The sequence below is a fragment of the Spea bombifrons genome, chromosome 2 (assembly GCF_027358695.1).
Source record: "Spea bombifrons isolate aSpeBom1 chromosome 2, aSpeBom1.2.pri, whole genome shotgun sequence".
Taxonomy (NCBI): Eukaryota; Metazoa; Chordata; class Amphibia; order Anura; family Pelobatidae; genus Spea; species Spea bombifrons.
The window spans coordinates 104,931,694-104,953,601 of record NC_071088.1 but is presented as its reverse complement, the minus strand read 5'-3'; the positions used below and the strand labels follow the sequence as shown (position 1 = coordinate 104,953,601).

At 38.9% G+C, this 21,908-nt stretch overlaps 1 protein-coding gene across 1 annotated transcript in view; it reads left to right on the top strand.

Annotated features, from left to right (window-relative positions):
- TDRD3 (tudor domain containing 3) overlaps positions 1 to 20,252 on the top strand; it is a 109,169-nt gene extending 88,917 nt beyond the window's left edge. Inside the window, exons 11-14 of the mRNA XM_053455429.1 lie at positions 6,765 to 7,600; positions 8,221 to 8,346; positions 17,562 to 17,686; positions 20,014 to 20,252. Coding sequence (XP_053311404.1) covers positions 6,765 to 7,600; positions 8,221 to 8,346; positions 17,562 to 17,678 — 1,079 coding nt within the window. The 3' untranslated portion in view covers positions 17,679 to 17,686; positions 20,014 to 20,252. The remainder of the gene's footprint in view (positions 1 to 6,764; positions 7,601 to 8,220; positions 8,347 to 17,561; positions 17,687 to 20,013) is intronic.
- Positions 20,253 to 21,908: the final 1,656 nt, after the last annotated feature.

The window sequence follows — 21,908 nt, the reverse complement described above, 5'->3', positions numbered from 1 at the left end:
ACTTTTTCAGAGGCAGATGTGTTATCTATTCTTACTATTCAATAGTATCCTATAGTGCAGTTAGCAAATAAATGTCTTATTTAAGCAGAGAGCGCTAATTTATGATAAGGAAATGTTTAGGGCATTTAAATGGATTTGTAACCGAAGAAGTGTCTACAGTGTCTGAAACTAATAGATAATACATGCTAGACATGTGGAAATGGGCCAAAAATTATTCGGACACATTTGTCAAAGGGGGGATTTTTAATCAGTTGTTGTTTAAAGTATACTGTCTAGCTCTAACTGCATGAAACAGTCTGTAGATGGATTTTATGTAAGAATATCAGTATGATACGAGTTCTGATATTTTTTCCTACTGCTATAATGAAATTCAAACAAGGTCTGCATGCTTGCATTGTATACCTTCTGGCAGCTGCAGTGTGAAGAAGGTTCCACACCAGACACCATTTTAACTGCCTTGTAGATAGTAACGCAAATAGTTTGTGTATTTGGTACTACGTAGCTGCTTAAAACATATGTAACCTACTGAAAGTGAGAATATTAAGGAAAGATGTGCTCGCCATAAAGCCTATTACGATAAATAAATTTTACCCCCCCATCACCATCATCCCTATCCCCAGCTCATTGGGATGGATATTTGGGCCTTTATAGGGTTGACTGAAATGGGCTAACTTTTCAGAAGAAAGAATAGATAACACATCTACAATAGTTAATTGCATTCTCTAATACGTTTAGCCAAAAAATACCATATTGGCTCGGATATAGGCCGCCCCCGTATATAGGCCGCACCCTAAAAGTTTGGTGCTTTTTTAAAGAAAAAGTTTTTTTCTTTAAAAAAGCACCAAAAAAACATGCTGCCACTCTGCCCCCCCCCGAGATATGCTGCCACTGTCCTCCCTCCCCGAGATATGCTACCACTGTCCTCCCTCCCCGAGATATGCTACCACTGTCCTCCCTCCCCGAGATACGCTACCACTGTCCTCCCTCCCCGAGATATGCTACCACTGTCCTCCCTCCCCGAGATACGCTACCACTGTCCTCCTCTGCTCCCCCCCCCGGACTTACCGGAGCAGACTCCCGGGTGTCTTGCGAGGCCGGCGGGGGACATCTACGCAATACAACTTCCGGTGCCGGCCCTGGATTACGCGTATTGCGTATATGACCCCCGCCGGCCCCGCAAGACACCCGGGAGTCTGCTCCGGTAAGTCGGGGGGGGGGTAGAGATAAAACGCATCGTGCGGACTGTCCGCACGATGCGCTTAGACAACCTCCCGTACCGGCACCCCCCCCCGTGGGAAGTGCTGGCAGGGGAGGCTGTCTGAGCGTATCGGGGAGTAGGATGCAGGTCCCCTACACTGCTGCGGCGCCGGGCGCTAGACCCCGTATATAGGCCGCACCCCCACTTTAAAGACTTAAAGTGGGGGGAAAAAGTGCGGCCTATATTCGACCCAATACGTTATATTATTTAAGTAGAGAGTCCAAAATAGTATCTACAGTGTAGATTTCAGGAGTGAAAGTAGTTTCCCAGTGCCCAGACTAGGGCAAAATGGACATCATAGTACGCACCACCATTTCGCCCTAAGCTAAACTTTCATCAAAATCACAGCACTTTCTGTGATGTCCTCTCCCCGATCCTCCAATTGAGGGGAAGCCCCGATCCTCCAATTGAGGGGAAGCACCAGGTTACGTATGGGGTGACGCGGACAAAGGTGAAAGAGAGAAGGTGAAGAACAAGATGATTTAAAAGCGGTCGGCAAGGTAGTGAAATAGTTAAAGAGCGTGAGAGACGGCGTGAGCGAGAATGAGAGTGTGAGCTGAAAGGGCCTGCAAAAATTGAAAATTTCAGCTTTTTGCTGTGTTTTCGAATGTGAAGAACCAGGTCTGATCTTCACTGTTATTATTATTATCATATATATGTGTACCCTGTTTGAATGTGGCTGCAGCTCCAGCCTTCAAAGAGACGATCCTATAATCTGGCTGGGGCTCTTAATCAGTCAGCACTGCCCTGTCTGCACAGACGGCACCCGCACTACAGGGGGGATAACACAGGTGGGAGGAACCCATTGTATCCCTTAATCCCCTCACCTGATACATCCCCTGTATACTGATGCGATTTGTGAGGGGATGTGGCTGATGGGATGTGGCTGATAGGATTGGGGGTTGGGTTCGGTGCACAGTGAATGGAGATTGTATATAAATTCTGTGTGTTTGTAATAAAGAGAGTTCTGTTTTAACCTCAAAGCATGAAGTCCTGTCTCATGATTGAGGGAAGTGCTGGTCTGTGACTGCTTTCTTCGGACAGCCACAGCGTGTCCGCTTACTGGGAGAGGGAAGGAGCTGACGGGCGGATGTGTCCAGTCTGGGGCACAGGACGATCCGTCACATCGTCAACTTCGTGTATGGTCTGGCCTTATTTTTGTGGCTTTGCACAAATTGACGAATTTGGCAAAATACATTACCTTTTGATTTGGCACAAGAAAAACAAGTTAAATATTGCTAGTTTTGTTAACGTTTCATGTTGGTAAATGCAAGACTTTTTCATTCTGAGGGTGTGGAAGACCAACGCAATAACAGTAATAATAATGTGTTTTCTGGCAATTGTTTTCTGCTTGTCATGATGTGCCAATTATAGAACAATTTTATGCAAAAGGGGCTTCTGTGATAATGGCTGTGATTGCCACAAAAAATTTGAGGCAATTTTACTTTAGCAACTGTTTGGCTTTCTGAATACTTTAGGACACGATTATTTATTTTGTCTCACGTCCCCAACTTCATTTTATTAGCAGTTCTCATTTAGAGAATTCAGTTTCTGTGAAGGGAAGCAAATATTTTTGAGAACATTAGCTTCAGGTGTTTTCATACTAGGGAATATATTTAACTTCAGACATTCACTTTGTTTTAAAGCATCAATTTATTTTCTGTTTAAAAAAAAAACAAAAAAAAACACTCCATACGGTAGTCTGTTCGGCAAAATGTTATAATAAACATTTTCAAGAAAAAAAAAAAAATTCCCTCCAAAAGCTATAAAAATGTATGCCAAAATAAAATACTTGCGGCTTGCAACGGCTGAGAATCTTGGATAAGAAACCTCAAAAACACTTTTAAAAATACCAGCTTTGCTTTTATCCATTTTTGCTTTCCTAGTCTTGGATCAGTTAGCGAATTTATTATTTTCTGTTCCACTTACGAGACTCAAAAGCGCACATAAACGTACTGGTTGTGGGTTTTAGATCATATTTATCAGAATGTGAAACAAAAGTATTTCTACTTAATATGCCCAAGTCAAAAAATAAGGATATTTTTTTTTATTTCAAAATACTTCATTAGACCAGAAGTCTTTCTGGGGGAATCAAACGGGGATACTGGTCACAGCCCCACTGCTGCTTTGTGTGCTGGGTCCACGTTTAGACACCCCTAATCTTGAAAAATACACACACACTCCCCTCATACAGGTTATCTAAATTATTGAGAAGTTTAAAGGGCTGTAAGGGCCAGAGGCGTATCTAGGGTATGGCACCTATGGCTCCTGGAGTGACTGGCTCCGCCATTTGAAGGGGGCGTCAGTGAGCTGCTTTCAAACACCGTCTTTTTTTTTTTATGCGGAGGTGAGAGAGGGGCGACTAGCAACCGCTTGGCGGCCCTCGTTCTCCCCCGCATCAAAAAAAAAGACAGTGTTTAAAAGTCGCTTGCTGGTGCCCGCCTCTTCACTGCTGAGCGCCGGAGGTTTGAGCCTTGGGGACCAAGATGGCACAGGCAGGGTGTATATGGGACAAAGATGGCACAGGCCGGACTGTTTGGGGACAACGTTGACTTGTGCTGGGCTATTTGGGGACAAAGATAGCAAATCTTATGTGTGTTATCTGGGTGCTGGTCAGGTTCTATGTGGGCAGTGTGGATGCCAGGGCTGGCTTTGGGGTGTGCAACCTGTGATCTATGCCTGTAATTTAGGGGGTTTTAAATATACCTTTTAATGCCGTGTTTTTATGTGAATTCCAATTGATCTTTACCTGCAAAGCTGGGTTTTTGTGTTATTCTGTAGATCCATATGTGCTATGCTATGTTTCCATACATTATTTATGTGTACCTGCAAATACAGGGTTAATATGTCTTATTCAGTTGATTAATACCTGCAATGCTGTTTCCATGTATGTATTTGATCTATACCTGAGATGCTACGTTTCATATATTATTGTATACCTGCAAATACAGGATTTCTATGTCTGATTCTGTTTATTTGATATATACCTTCAGTGCTGAGATCACAAGTGAATTTCAATTGATCTATACCTCCTATCGGCAGCAGGGTCTAATATATATATTATATATGGGCAGCAGGGGCTAGTAAATGGGTTTTAGATATTTGGACAGGGGCGCAATTTCAGTGCTTGCCATAGGTGCTATTTTCAGTCGATACGCCTCTGGTAAGGGCTCAAGGTGAAGGATTTATAATTCATTGAAAAACATCTGGAGTACTTCTGAGCACTTACCTTGCACTCACTAACTTTGGATTTTATTAGCCTTGGAGCTTTTTTTTTTTTTCTTACTGGTATTTTCTTTTTTGGCTTTTCTTTTCTTCATTGGATTGAGGATTAGTTACAGACTTATTTGAGACAGAATAAAATTTGTTTTCTTTAGTATTTATCGATTCGTGTAGCCCCATCGTATTAGTTAGTGCCATAAGCCAATTGCGTGATTTAGATACATGAGTTTCTTTTTTGAACGTTAATGGAGTTTATTAAGGCCATAATTCTTAATGCATTTGTCCTATTACTCTAAGTATTTTGAACTTTTTGTTTATGCAACAGCTTTGTGTTAGTCATCTTCAGCATCAAGACACACTGTTCTTTTTCTAACAGGTCTTGACACTTGTTATTTGCTGATAATATTTGGAAACTCGAACTAGCGGTGCTAGAACTGTCATCGTGTTCTTCTAAATATTGACTCGCTTTTCAATAAACCTTACATGTAAATGTTTAGATCGATATAGGACACAGTCGAAATAACAGAAGTCAAGAAAAATAATGTGCGGCTGATGAGCGGAAACAAGTGAGACCATGCTAAAGGCGCGACAAACTGATTGTATGAAATCCAATTAACTTGCCTTCATCTGCTATCCAATTACCTGCAAGGTCCATTCTGCTATGTTGTAAAAAACCTTGTAGTGTAATGTCCTTGTCTTTCTGTGGAGTACTGCTGCCTACTTCATGCAGCGTTCTATTTTCCTTTGAACATCCCTGTACATTCACTATATGATGTCTTGTAGATTATATTATACCCTAAATAATTTGCTGTGTAGAGTTTAACCAGTGCCTAAACATGTTTCTTTTTGTATTTGTTCTGTAAGTAACTCAAATCATATTCAAGCCTTTGTATAACTTGAGGGTAACACTGACATTATTAGAGCGGAATTATTAGGAACACAACGCTGACATCCCTGTTTTGAAGACTTTTGGTTTTAAAAGTAAAGAATTAATATACTTGCCTATAATACTATTGCGGTCCTTATCTCTACTCCTCCTTTGAGGAGTCCTCTTCCATGCAGGTTCTGTGACATGCCGTCGTGATTGCTGTTCTTCTTGGTGTATGTATTTTTTATTTGTTTACCTTTTGTAAAATAACAAGAGCACACTCCTCCAGATAGGCCACATTTAATAGTTAACATGATTTAGTGACTCTAAATGCAAAATTGATAGGTTTAATTTTGACATAAATTGAAATGTTATTAGATTTCTTAAGTCATCTCTGTGTAAATGAGTATAATAATTTGAAGTACATGTGTGCCTATTATATATTAAATGATCAAGCTTGACTGCCTGAAGCTGGATTCGAAAACTTGGAAAATGAGTGGGTATTTCTAAACTCGGGCAAATATTAGAATTAGCAATTTTTTTTCCATTAGCTTTGGTAGATACGTATATATTTTTTCAAATAAAAGGCAGAAAATGTGTTTTTTTGCATAATCAATTGTGATGTGATTAAAAATTATGGTTTCAAAGAAAGCCCTTCATGTACTGAAAAAATATGTAACTTGTGTGAGTATAGTAAATGAGAGAGAAGGTAATTACAGTTAAACACATAGGGGTTAATAAACTCTATCTTCACAGTAGTGAGATTTATCAGCGCAAGTGTATTTCACTTGCAAAAATGCAAAAACAAACCTGTATAAACTAAAAAAAACTGTAAAAATATAGTTTCCAAACGTGTTTCATTTTCATTGTTCTCAAGGTTTTGCGTCTTTTCTAGACTTTTTCCTGTCATTGGAAATACTGAAAATGGTCAGTTACAAGTAAATTAAAACTATATATTTTCTTGGGCTTAAATGTTTAGTTAAAATGATTATAGAATATCATATCATCATATATATTGTAATGTGTGATTTGTGTACTGTTTTTGCAATCATTCACATCATGAAAAGTGCACCTGATTATTATGATTGAAAATGTACAGTTGACCGTCTCATTGGTACTTTACAGGAAATAAGACTGCTTAATGGAGTGCTTAATTAAAGCAACTCAATATATATTGACTAAAATATTCCCTTTTGTCCTGTTCAAAGGTATTTTAAAGCACTTTTATTCTGTTGTAACTGTTTGATCATGTGTACATGTCCTGTTTTACTTACTTTTAAGACTTTTGTGTTATAGTTAAAACAGTGTTGAGCATCTCTTGCTATTTTATGATTGTAGGAATGGTTTATTGAAACATAGGTAAAATAAAACAATAATTCTGCCTCTTTGAAGCCTCACTTTGTTCTTGTATTTCAGATAACAAACCTCAAAGCCAACCCCAGAACCATGGACAACAAAGAGTTCTCAATCTAGAGCAGAATGGAGTGAAGGATTACAGTCAGTCACGACCATTTAACCGTAATGATTCAAGAGCTCAGAGGAATGAGAAACCCCCTCGATTTCAGAAAGAGATTCAAGCTTCTAGGCAATACGAGGCTAATGGACCACCACGAAGTCGATGTCCTGAGAAACAAAGTAATTCAATACCAGAAGAGTGGGTAGAAGAAAGAAATAGATGTGATAGAGGATTCCAAAGAACTGATCGCCTGAAAGATTTTTCACACCCTTCCTCTAGTTACCAAAATGATGGTTTTTATAAAAAAAGAGATTATACTATGCAAGGAAAGCCAGTTAAAGGTGGTAATCCACCAGATGTGAAAGAGGGCACCAGCAATCCACATAACAATACAGAGACTATTCATCAAAAACGTGGCAAAAGAGAAGACCAAAGACTTAATTCTGAGTTTTATATTGACAGGAGACCACGAACAGGTAACGACATATACACCAGTATACCAAATGAGAAAAATATCAATGTTGAGTCATCCAATTTTAATACTTCGATAAAAGATGGTGCTAAAGACTTACCAAATGGAGTGACTGAGCAGAAAGGGAGGAGAACTGGACCCATAAAACCAGCGGGATCAGGTGCTACTTCAACACATGATGACAGAAGCAAGACATTTTCTTACAACAATTCTAAAAAGCGGTCTGGTCCTATAAAACCAGAAAAAAATGCTGAGCCTGTTTATCCTGCATTTAGCTGGAGGCCAGGGGATGAGTGCCTGGCACTGTACTGGGAAGACAACAAGGTAAGATGACTGTAAATAGTGTCCCAAATTTAAAACTTAGATAATTATTTGAATATACATGGTATATAGTTAAATGTTTCCCTGTATGTCAAAAGGAAGGTTGTTAACAAGCTTTGGTGAAATAATGCATGTGTGGGTTCTCATTTCCTTTGAAAAAGCATGATTTTTTTTTATCTTCTTATTCTCTGAAAGCCGCTGCTCCACTTAGATAAAACATGAATTGTGCTTTATTTGCTAAACATTTTTTTTCTTCTAAAGGTTTAATCACATAAAAATAATGCATACATTTTCACAACAACAACAAAAAAACAGTGTTTATGGCAACTACCTATCAGTGTCTGGCTGTGTCACATGACAATTGTTCCCAGCAAAAGCTTTGAACGAAGCAAAATATTAGTTGATTTAAGACTTATTTCTGTTAGAGAATTGGCCTTTCATCAGTACTAGGGATGATGTTTTTAATGATGTGTGCACTTATAAAAGTGTAGCTGGAACGACACTACTTTTTTCTTATTCTTATGGTTTTTCTCTTAATGGAGTTAATTACAGTGTAAACTTTTTAATTAGTCGGATGTGAATTACTTCTTTAAAATATGCGTAACTATTACCTTTGTTCGCAGTTTTATCGAGCTGAGGTTGAGGCCCTCCATTCTTCTGGAACAACAGCAGTTGTTAAATTTAGTGATTATGGAAACTATGAGGAGGTGCTGCTAGACAACATCCGGCCTATCCAAGCAGAAGCATGGGTAAGTGGTCAAAAGTTTCAAATCTCATTGAGGGTAATACGTGCAAATATAAAAACGACTGAAGCATTCTTTGTCTGCATAGCTAGTTTAACCCCTTAAGGACAATAGGGGTTTTTACTCGTAGTATATTGTGGGACAATGGCTATTTTAACATTTTTCGGTGTTCCTGTTTAGCTGTGATTTTCTTCTTTCTCATTTCGTGCTCCCACACATATTATATATTGTTTTTTTCAGGACAAACAGGGCTTTCTTTAGATACCATTAATTTTATCATATCATCTAATTTACTATAAAAAAAATGATAAAATATGGGGATTTTTTGTTAAAAAATTACTTTTTCTCACTTTTTAAACAGAAAACTTTTACTCATCTGCAAAAACGAATGAAAAAACCTGCTAAATAGATTCTACTATTTGTCCTGAGTTTAGAAATACCCAATGTTTTTATGTTTTTTTGCTTTTTTCTGCACGTTATGGGGCAATAAGTACAGGTAGCGTTTTGCTATTTCAAAACTTTTTTTTCCAAATCTGGTAATTCTTCGCCCCATGTGCCATTTCGGGTATCTTTGAAGCCGGCCAATGCAATTTACCCCATCAAGTCATATATTTTTAAAAACTAGACACCCCAAGGTATTTCACATGCTGGTAATTTAACCCTTTCCATGCACTAATTTTACCACCAGCCTTTGTGAAACTTTATGGTAGTACATTTTTTTGTATTTTTTTCACACACGTTGTACTTCAGGTATAAATTTATCGCTCCTGGTATATGTCCCTGTCAAACAACACCCCAATATGCGTTCAGTAACATCTCCTGAGCGCAGTGATACCCCACATGCATGGGTTTGTTGGGTTATTTGGGAGGTAAAAGGCCGCCTTTGTGAGGTGTGTATTTTTTGGCCATTTAGACATCTGATCCTACTGCCCCATGTCCCATATTTGGGACATCTTTGAACCCGGGCAATTCAATTTATCCCATCCACTCATGCATTTTTTAATACGAGACACCCTATGGGCATTTGTAATGCCAATATTTTAACTCTTTCCCTGCTGGAATTTTTGTAAAGATAAAGAATTTTAGGACTTGCTTATTAATTTTTTTTTTTTTTTTTGGTGACAGTGGGGATTTTTATATGTTACCATATTATTTTTATTTTTTTAAAACATTTTTTTAAAAAAAAAAATTTTAATTTTTTTTTTTATTATTTTTATTTTTTTTTACTAATCACTCATTAGTGAGCTGGGCTCCATTGACCTTGCATGGTTGGATGCAGTACCTGCATTCAACCTGCAGGAGGAGCTCGAGAGTTCACAAGAGGGTCTGGATAGACCCTCTATGAACTCATTTCTATTGTTGATGCCATCCTGTGAATGACGGCAACGTCATTTACAGGATGGCACTTGTGGTTGCTCTTCGGAGCAATCACAAGGCGATCGGGGTAGGGGGGTAGTGTTGCTGACATGCCTCGATATCGAGGCATGTCAGTAACACCATTTATGCTTAGGAAGCGATTCAGATCGCTTCCTAAGCTGTTTTAGCCGGGCGCCGCCGCGATCTTTCATGATCGGTGCGGCGGCGGCCATTTTTCTTCCGGGGAGGGCTGCCAAGGGCTGCCCTCCCCGGATCCACGGTCAGCCTCACTTGGGAGGCTTCCGTGGATGCTGCAAAGCCGCCGATCGCGGCGAAAACGCCGCGATCGCGGCGATGCAGCTATTTAACGGCAGCCCGTACATGTACGGGCATTGTCGTTAACCCCTTGCACGGCAACCCCGTACATGTACGTGGATTGTCGTTAAGGGGTTAACATCTTCATGACCAATGTTTTTCCTACTCTAAGAACTGGAGCTTCTTGACATTTTACTAAATATTTGTTATTCTTTTTCTATGTTTGGTGTACCCACACAAATTGTACATTTTTTTTTTTCAGGACAATAAGGCCACCTTTTAAAACCTAGAAATAATATAACAAAATAATGTAGTGCTAATGTAGGGATACAGGGTCCTGGTTAGAACCTAGAGTCAATGTTTTATGTCTGAGCCACATCTGCTATACACTATACATAAACTGTAGCTTGAATGATATAAGGTTCAACTTTTACCCTATCTAGGGTATTACCACAGATTTATTCTATAAGTCTGTTTGCAATATTTTTATATACGTTGTATGGTGATAGATATTTTAAGTGGGTGTGAAAACTGAGATAATTCTGTCTACGAACTTATGACCTTCAAATGGAAAAATATATACAATCACGAAATAAAAAAGAAACAATAATAAGCAATGTTAATTCTTTTGTCTAAATAGTACTTTTCTTTATGTTTTAATTAATTTACTTTAACACACATTGGCTGTACCAATCAATATTAATTTGTACTATGCTGTAATCGTGGAACTGTAAACAGAAAAATCAATTTGCCCTAATTTACTAATTAACTGCCAGTTTGTAGCAGCAGTTCTCCTTACCAGGCATTGGCATTGCAGGCAGTTTGTTTTTCATTTCATTTGTACTAACAATTTAAGGAAACTAGTCAATACTTTGATTTAACATATTTGAAATTCTAAATTCTGTATGTAGCATTCCCTATGGTTAGGCCTTGTTTTTTATTTTTACTGCTTTGATTAACGTTAGTGACGTATTGGTGAATAACTACCCACAGCTTAGTATGCTTGTTTCACTAGGTAATAAACCGCGCATTCTCTAATTACATATTCTTAAAAAAGGTCCATTATGTCCATTTCATAAGAAAACAAGAAAACTTTAATGGCAACTGGTGCTCATCTCTAGGCACTTCACCGGGCAAGTGACACTAAACTTTATGAATGTAAAGCTAGTCACTTTAAATGCCAACGCAAACCAAGATTACAGGTTTTACTTTAGATGCTGATGCTGGGTGCTTGATGACCTGATCTAGTTGTCGACTCACTCGCTACAGGAAACATTTTGAGGGCATTGTCACTAGAACCCCTCTTCCAATTGTGAGCCACAGTGAGTGATCCTTACTACAGTAACATTGAGAGGAGATTTCCCCGTCCGCACACAATCTCATCGGGGATGGATGCTGGCTGAGCAATCTTGTCTGACTGATTTCGTAACCCATCAACTGTCAGTTGGACAGCTACAGAAAATGACGGATCTCCGTAAATATGCATTGTTTGCCAAAAGTTCCAATGGGAGATAAGTTATTGGATTCTCTGATGGAAGTTTATTTTTAAAATGAGCTTCCTCTTTAAAAAGATTATCTTTCCATTCAATGACTTAAAATGTGTAAGGCCGCCTTTAAAACATGCCTCCCAAGTCTTAATGTGTGCCTTTTTTGGACAAAGTTTAAAATTGTCAATTAGAAAATTATATACTTTCATTTTAAATTTAAAGCCTATTTTTATAAGAAAAAATGCCCGTTATCCATAGTACAATACATCTGTACCTGATAATTATTGTACTGGCGGCTTTACATTTATTTTAGTCTAACTGTCAAACTAATGATAAAGTACATTTTGTATATATCCTGGATGGAGCCTTTAATTGCGTCTAAAAGAATTTAGAGGAACAAATGATACGTACAGATCTTTTTAGTTATAATGCATGCTCTAATTCCTTGGGATTATGTGCGATTTCACAAGCCCCTTATTGTTGGTGCATGAATGCTGTTGATCAATAACTTCCACAAACGGTACAGTGATACATATCTGTTGGTCCTTAAGGTAATTGTCATATGTGGGAGGCATAATAAATGGCTTTTGAAGTACAAAATAAAACATCATTGAAATGCTTGGTGTGAAGGCAAAACTCTATTATTAATGTAAAAGCAGGCAAGGAATAGTAATATCATAGTAATACTTTGCAGACATTTATGTGTATAGGGCTGACCTATGTTAACCTTTTGTGTGACTCAAGTTCTATAATTTGTGTTATTATCCACTATAAAGTTGCCATCTGTAATCATGTACTCAGGGGATATCATCCAAAAAAGTCACCTACTCCATTTTTCACATCTGTGTTTTGAAAGGAGAGGGATTTAAGCCTGCTAGCTATGTTGTGTAATCAAATGAATGTTTGTACTTCCCTTACCCACCATGGATTTCCTCTTAAGAAAAGAACCATTTGAGCTCTTTGAAACTTTTTTCAATAGCTCAGTTTATAAAATAAACGTTTTTAATTCTTGCTATCACATTAATCCATTGAGAACGCTAGGATGTACCATGCCCCATGCAATTTTATGGCTTGAAGACGCAGCGACAACTTTGAACGTCTTAGGTAAAAGTCTTCAGCACAATCAACAGTGTGCCATTATGCCTCTGTTATTGATGTTGCTGGGTGCCTCCTACTGGCCTTTGAACAATTCTGAAGAACCAGGTTTTTGCCCAAAAGCTGCCCACTGCAATCAAACACAAAAATGGAAGAAACGTGCACTTTATGTCAAGAAAAATTGTTGGCAGTAAAATGTACCCAGGAAAAAGGATGTATAATTTTTTAACCAACATGCATACATACGAAATGATACCGTGGCAAATCTGAAATCAAAAAGCAATCTGTGTAATAGATAACAATGAATGCATGGGCAGAGTAGATCTTTCTGACCACTGTTTCAGCCCTACCTAATAATGGTAAACCGTGGTATAAAAAGTTGCATATATATATCTATATGGTGTAAATAGCAACACAAAATGCAGTTGTAATGTAAAAACTGGCCAACCGTGGGAAGAAATAGATTTTTTGATCTTCCAGCTGCAAATCTTTTCTGAAATATTATTCCATAATGAAGTGAGTAGTGCATCTCCAGAAAATGCTAGATTTGCAGCTAAACACTTCCCATTCAGGATCCCTCCCATACCACGAAAGCAAAACCTGCAGAAGCCGTGCAAAGTCTCCTTCAACAGACAGAAAAGATGTGACTTATCACACAAAACAAAGCAAGAGTTCAGTGCATACCCAGCGAAAACCATTAAAAAAACACCCATCTAAGGCATAAAAATTGGGGATTCCGTCACACCATATGGCCATATATTGCTTACCCCACCACAGGGGCGGCCTGGGCAGGGGGACAATTTATCATTGGTAAAATATTTTTATAAACAATTTTTGTTTTCCACATTAGTCATTAGTATGTGCTTTTAACTGTTCTATTGGCCTATTCTACTAGATAAACACCCTGACTCCTTATCGAACTGCCTGTGTCATTGAAATACTGCTCACTTTCAATCACCCACCCTGACATTCTGACTGATTAAAGGTTATGGAATAAAGTTGTTCAAGCAGAGTAATTGCCACAAACCGTCTCAGCATGGTGTTTGGATGTCTTTCCTTACTCAATCACGTGTCTGACATCAATGGCAGCCCCAGGTCTGCAGATTAAGGAAGTTTATATACATTACTGTATACAACAAAGTGTTTCATAATCAAGGACAGATATTTTTTCTATGGGTCTTTCTAGTAAAGTTACAAACCATTTTTATACTGGTTCACACATAGTCTAAGATGTAAAGGTCCGTATTATGTTACTGTTGCTTGTACAACAGAACTAGATCTCTTGGAATAGAGGTAGAACTTAAATCAAAGTGAGAATCGTCTTGGCATTTTAGTTAGAATAAATCCAAGGCTGCGGAAAGGCTAACCTGGGTCACAGGCCAGTGAAGCAAGTGGCAACAAGGAGTGCCTACATAACTGGGAAGTATCTGAATTTCCTCTGGAGGCTCCCAATATATTATTTAATTGTTTAAGCTCTGCTAAATCCAGCCTGTCCATCATCATCTCTATCACAGCTTGCACTACCTGCTCTAAGCTTCCACACTTGAACTCCCCAACGCAAACCACTTACTAATTCAGAATGTCCTATGTACGTGTTACAAGCGCTTAATTAGTCTTTAATCATTAAGATCAACATACTGATTGATACACCTTGGCTCATGTGAGAAGATAAAACATGGGTGCTTGAATGTCCAGTTGGTGTTAAATAGAAGCAACAATGTTTTTTTCTTTATGGAACATTTTTTAACAGCGTCCACAACGCCCAGTTTATATCCTACCAGTACTGTTAATAGCATTTGGATTGCCATTAGCAAAACATTTGTCTAAATACCTTAGAAGTTTCAAATGGGCTCAAACGCCATTGACCGAAGGAACACTAACACCAAAAACAATCCATATTGCTTAGGGCTAGTCAATAAATGATTATCGCTTTTGGATGTACACCATTGAAGGTGTAGTTCAGCAACTGGTTAACCAAGTTTTGACTTGTCCATGTGTGAGATGTGCTCAATCCATTGCACCCATTCCATAACTGCAGAATGAAAATGGCAAAAACACTTTCTAATGAAGAATAATACACCATGTTTTCAAATGTTGAGTTTGTCTTCAAAGCTGAAGGAAAACTGGGTGACCAATTTTTTTAAGGCTTTTGTTTAGCATACTGTGTGTGGACACCATTCTGTCTGTAAAAGCACTAGAGCATTTTCTTGCCATTCCTATTTGCACAGAGAAGATAGGGCAGGACAAATAAAACGGTAAACCTCCCCTTCCTCCCCAGTGCGTTTACTGTTCTACTCATCTGCTGCTGCTGTTGCTACTGTGCTGCTATATCTTATTATTATTATTTTAGGGCTCTTGGAGTCCTTTTCTTATTGTCATCCTTTGCATGCTCTTTGGGAGCATGGGTGTTTGCGGACACATTTTGGGTCCTTGGGGGCTATTCTACAGTATCTCCCCACGATCGTCTCTGTACCTTAAGGCTTTCAGCCACATGGAAGAGTCCGATGGCATTTAGCTGCAGGATTCCCTTGCTGTGCTACAACTGGGGGAAATCCAGGTTCATGGTCTCTGTTGCTGCTAGTATTGTGGTTGGCCCGGCATTTTTAGCAAATCCATCGTAAAGCATTTTTTCCCTTTTTTTTCTTCCGGATGGAGACGATATTAATGAAGCTGATGTCGACTGTTGCTGGAGACAAATAAATCACATCTTTCTCTGCAGAAAAAGCCGGTTTCTAGGAATGATCCTTGATTTGACAGAGAGCCTTTTTCCCCGGACTCCCCGGGATTCCATCCTCCAGGACATAAGGCGACTTCTTTTCTCTGTCCTTTGCATCATGCTCCTGACTTGAGTCCACTTCCCAGTCCCTTCGGCCCTGGCCCACATCCTGCCGGATGGCAGGAGTGTTCTTCAAACGAATATAATTTCCCCTTTCTTCTTGCTACCTTTCTCTGTCTCAAGAGGAATGGCAAGGAAACTGACTTCTTACCTGGGGAGTCCATTTCCTTCATAGCACATTTTGGTCCCTTCCAATAAAAGGTTTTGGTTGCAATTAAAGAGAGTATGTCTTTTTAATTACACTGGGGAGGAAGTGTATTTGTTCCTGCCTTACTTTGATAGGCAGAACAATCCTACTCTGTGTCATCAAGTAAATAGACAAAGGGAACTCACAGGTGAGATCTGGTGAATTGTGACCCTGTGAACGTTGTTGAAGTCATAGCTTCACAGCAACTAGAAACTTGTTTGGGCTATCAAACAGTAGATTATTTTGTTTCCCCAATTTTAGGATATTTTGTTCAATAACGCTTTTAACTTTAGCTCACAAGTTCTTAAAAACTTTAAATCCCCAGTACTCTTGTGCAATATTGAATATATACATATATATATATAATAGGGCTGAAACAACTAATCGATAAAATCCATAATAATCGATAATGAAAATCGTTGTCAACGAATTTCATCATCGATTAATCGGATCGATTTTTATCGATAGCCGGTGGGGGTCTGCATCGCACAGACAGACTCCGTTACTGCCCTTCACTTACACTGTGGCTTCTACGAAGCTGCAATGAAAGTGCCTTCAGTAACGGAGCCGGGTAGAGAGGCAGAGCGGTGTATGGGAGGGGGGAGGAGTCAGAGGGGTGTATGGGAGCCACCCTCCAATACACCACTCTGGCTCCTCCCCCTCTCATACGCCACTCTGCCTCTCTACCTGACTCCCTGGTGTCTTGTCAGAAACGGAGGTTCACAGGAGGCAGAGTGGAGTATGGGAGGGGGGAGGAGCCAACGTGATGTATGGGAGGGGGAGGAGCCAACGTGATGTATGGGAGGAGGCAGAGTGGAGTATGGGAGGGGGAGGAGCCAGAGAGGAGTATGGGAGGAGGCAGAGTGGAGTATGGGAGGGGAGGAGCCAAAGTGATGTATGGGAGGGGAGGAGGCAGAGTGGTATATGGGAGGGGGAGGAGACAGTGATGTATGGGAGGGGAGGAGCCAAAGTGATGGATGGGCGGGGGAGGAGGCAGAGTGGTGTATGGGAGGGGGGAGGAGGCAGAGTGGAGTATGAGAGGGGGAGGAGCCAGAGTGGTGTTTGGGAGGGGGAGGAGCCAGAGTGGTGTATGGGAGGGGAGGAGCCAGAGTGGTGTATGGGAGGGGGAGGAGCCAGAGTGGTGTATGGGTGAGTTATAGTGGTGTATGGGGGGTATTATGAATTTTTAGGGCATATAGGGGGGTATAAGGCATATGGATATTAGGCATATCGGGGGCATAAACATATCGGGGTAAAAGGTATATCAGGGGGCTCAGTGGCATATAGGGGGTATAAGACATCGATATTAGGCATATCAGGGGGGCATAAAACAAATCTGGGGTAAAAGGTATATCGGGGGCTCAGTTGCATATCACTGGCATATAAGGAGTATAAGGCATATCAGGGGCACAGTGGCATATCAGGGGGCACAGTGGAATCTGGCATATAAGAGGTATAAGGCATATATGGGGGCAGAGTGGCAAGCTGGGGGTCAGATGTGGTCAGTTTGGTAAATAAAAAAATTAAACAAGGCTTTTTTCTCAGTTTTTATTAAATATGAAAAATAGTTAACATGAATTAATATTTACTAATAACTTTGTATTAAAACCTAGTTTGAGAAACACTGTGTTTGGGTTCTTGTAGCTTTTATTATTATGTCAGTAAAATAAGAAGGTGAATAGAGAGAGGCCATTGCAATAAAGAGATGAAAGTGTAAATTGTACGTTTTTTATTGCAATTTTTCTTCAATTTAAAATAATGTATTTTTTTATCTGATTAATCGATTAATCGGCCAACTAATCGATTATTAAAATAATCGTTAGTTGCAGCCCTAATATATAATATGGAATGCATTTTTAAGGTTCAGCTAAGAATTTTGCATGCTTAAGAAAACTACTGTTTTTATTTGGGTACTATGCGTAATTGTGTTAATTTTTTGATACAGGAAGAAGAAGGAGAGTATGGAGATTCACTTGATTTTCGTAGAGGAGGTGATGGTCAACCAAGGAGGTCTACTAGGCCAACCCAACAATTTTATCAACCACCAAGAGCGCGGAACTGACTGTTATGGTGAGGACCTCTTATTTTCACTGATCACTTTGTGTTAAAGGAATGCAACATTTAAGACAAGTTGCATGTAGCTATATAGAAGGCAGACTGATTGCCATACCATTCAGTATTTGCATTGTGTTTATAATGTTGTGGCTCAAAGACAGTGAATACTGTTATCTCTGTATATAATGCTTATGTCTCGGCCTTCATTTGTGTTTTATTGCTACATCGATCTTGCATGCCTGCATTTCTCTGTTAAAATAATAAGGGGTACTGAAAACTTAGAGGGCAGGTATCACTGTTTTTAATTATTAATTGAGTGCTTAAAGTAGGGCTGCAACTAACGATTATTTTAATAATCGATTAGTTGGCCGATTATTTTTTCGATTAATCGATTAATCGGATAAAAAAAATGAATTTAAATTTTTCATTTATTTAAAATAATTTACTAAACAAATGATGTTAAATACAAACAGCAGAATAAAAAAACTTTGATAATACATTTCTTGTCTTTATTTCCCAACCAGTCCCCCAATATATGCACGTTTGAGCCCAGGCTTGCCACGCTGCCTCCCAGACATGCCATGCTGCCCTCCCACATATGCCACGCTGCCTACCACAGCACTCCACGCTGCCTCCCACATATACCACACCACGCTGCCTCCCACATCTGCCACTCCACGCTGCCTCCCACATCTGCCACTCCACGCTGCCTCCCACATCTGCCACTCCACGCTGCCTCCCACATATGCCACGCCATGCTGCCTCCCACATCTGCCACTCCACTCTACCCCCCACATGCCACTGTGCCTGATACGCCTTATACCCCCTGAAACACCACTCCATCCTCCCCAGACATGCCACCATGCCCTCCCCACATATGCCACGCCACGCTGCCTCCCACATCTGCCACTCCACGCTGCCTCCCACATCTGCCACTGTGCCTGATACGCCTTATATCCCCTGATACCCCACTCCATCCTCCCCAGACATGCCACCCTGCCTCCCAGACATGCCACTTCTCTACCCCCAGATATGCCACTTCTCTACCCCCAGATATGCCACTCTACCCCCAGATATGCCTTATACACCCTGATACACCACTCCGTCCTCCCCAGACATGCCACACTGCCCTCCCCACATATGCCTTATATACTGTATATGCCTTATACCCCCAGATATGTCACTTCACTGCCCCCAGGATTTAGATTCCCCTAAATTAACCCTAAACTCCCCATTAACCATAACTGCCCCTAAATTAACCCTTAACACCCCCTTAACCACAGCATCCCCTAAATTAACCCTAAAGACCCCATCAACCACAGCATCCCCTAAATTAACCCTAAACACACCATTAACCACAACTGCCTCAAATTAACCCCAAACACCCCATTAACCACAGCTGCTCCTAAATTAACCCTAAACACCCTATTAACATAACTGCCCCTAAATTAACCCTAAACACCCCACTAACCATAACTGCCCCTAAATTAACCCCCACCTCCCCTAACTTTCAGTAGCCCAAATATATATATATATATATATATATATATATATATATATATATATATATATATATATATATATATTACATACATATATATATTACATACATATATACACACACACACATATATATATATATATATATATATATATATATTACATACATATATACACACACACATATATATATATATATATATATATATTACATACATATATACACACATATATATATATATATATATATATATATATATATATATATACACACACATACACATTATATATATACATATATATATATATATATATACACATATACTTACAGTTAGATGAGTGTCACAGCCATGTGGTTCTGGCCTGGAGAAGGAAGGGGCGGGGCCAGTTGTCACAGTGATTACAGGGAGGGGGAGTAAGTAGGAGCTGCTGCTGTGAGACGGTGAGTCAGACTAAACGGATTATATAATGGGGGGGGATTTTTCAGAGCGTTTGCTCTGAAAAAACCCTCATTTTATAATCGATAATAATCGATTCAACTAATCGATAATGAAATTCGTTACCAACGAATTTCATTATCGATTATTATCGATTTTATCGATTAGTTGTTGCAGCCCTAGCTTAAAGACAGAAATCCTTATTGTTCTTGTTATACATACTGCCCCCCATGACTGCCACCGTTTCCAATTAGCCTATTCATTGGGATTCATCTAACCTGGCCAAAATTGATGTGGAGTTTAGCTGACTGACATACTATTCCTAGCATTAATGTTTTTTGGTTGTAATATATTATGCTCTGTATTTTAAACAAGGCTGATGCTATGTCTTTCTTCTTTACGTAGATTTGTCTTTCGGAGGTATGGAGCACTACAGCAGTTTTCAAAGAAGTGGTATATTTTTCTAATGAATTGGTTTGCACTGTGGTACAAAAATATCTATTAAGATGGAGACCCCAATAAAATAGGAAATGCTTAATATGTAGCTAAACACATTTATCAACATAAAAGTTTAACTAGTTTGAAATTTGTAAAAATTTTATTTTGTTTTCTTTGTCATCAATAAAACCGCAGTGCACTAGAAATCTGGCTTGTGTGTTTTTTTTTTATTGTATGTTTGCCAAATTACTAATTCAATTCTTCTAAAAGTTCAGAGATTGAGGTCTTGTCTAAAACAGATCTATCAAACAGTGACAAACATTTCTTTTTCAAACACTGGTTGTGTAAACCTGTTATACATGTTAGGTCTTGTGGTGAATTACTTATATATGCATCATAATAGACAAATTAATTCTGACAACTTCTGACTTCATCTTTCTTATCTGGCATAATCTTTAGGGCTGCAACTATTATTTTCATAATCGATTAGTTGGTTGATTATTTTTTTGATCAGATAAAAATATGCAATTTTTTTCATTTGTTTACAATTATGTAATGAACAAACTGGGTGTTAAAAACAAACAGCAGAATAAAAAACTTAAAATTTACATTAACGTGTCATTAACCCTGTTATCTCTATCACAATGGCATTTCTGTAATTGCCTTCTTATTTTACTGACATAATAATAAAAGAACCCAAGAACACAATATTTATCAAACTAGGTTTTAATACCTAAAAATGTTTTAGTAGTAAATATCAATTCATATGTAAACTGCTTTTTCATTTTTAATTAAATCTATTATTTAGAAAAATGCATTTCTTGTTTTTATTTCCTTTTATTTGCCAACCTGCCCCCCAGTTATGCACATCTGACCCCAGGCGTGCCACTCTGCCTGCCAGATATGCATTATACCTCCTATATGCCACTCTTCCTCCCTGATATGCCAATGTGCCCCCGATATGTCTTATATGCCCCTTTATGCCAATGTGCCCCCAGATATGCCTTATACCTTCCTATATGCCACTGTGCTCCCAGATATGCCTTATACCTCTCTATATGCCTTATACCTCTCTATATGCCACTGACCCCCAGATATGCCACTCTGCCCCCCAGATATGCCTTATACCTCCCATGCAACTATACAGTATGCCCAATGAACTACAATAACCATGATTCCAACATTCAACTGGGAAAGTGCTGGTGGCGATAATTGTAGGTTGAAATCCGCTATAGAGATGCCCCTAATTTAAAACAATTGTACCAGCTTTGACTGGAAGCCCATATCCTTGGCTTTATTGGGACAATCCTCCATTACGCATTTGATCAGAATATTCTCCTTTTCTTGTATATAGATGATGAAATGCATAACCTTGTACTGTCTTTTTGTAACCAAACTAGCATTAGAATTATTTATCGAGCGACATATAATAAACCATTTACATAACTACTTTCTCTGCATGTGCGTAGAAAATTAATAGTAACACTTTCAGTTAAGTGAAATTATCTCAAACATAAATGCTAATGCAGTTAAGTGGAAAACTGGATGCTTGGCTGTAATACAACTGAGTTATCTTGTATTTGCTTTCTTTAGAACTGCTGTTCCTCTTATGCAAACCATTAATTACACGATCGTGTATGCTGAGTAAATATACCTTTTATGATGTCATTTTATTATTTCCTCTTATACATGTTTATTCACAGAAAAACAACAGAAACATTTAAAATGCTATTTCCATTTTTATGGCGGTATCAGTGCCTGCTTTCTGCGGCCTTTATCTCCTTCCTGTGACAACTAATATCTTCCTTTTGTTTCCAGTAGCACCTATATCCAGACGACACCATAATGTACATTTCCTCTCC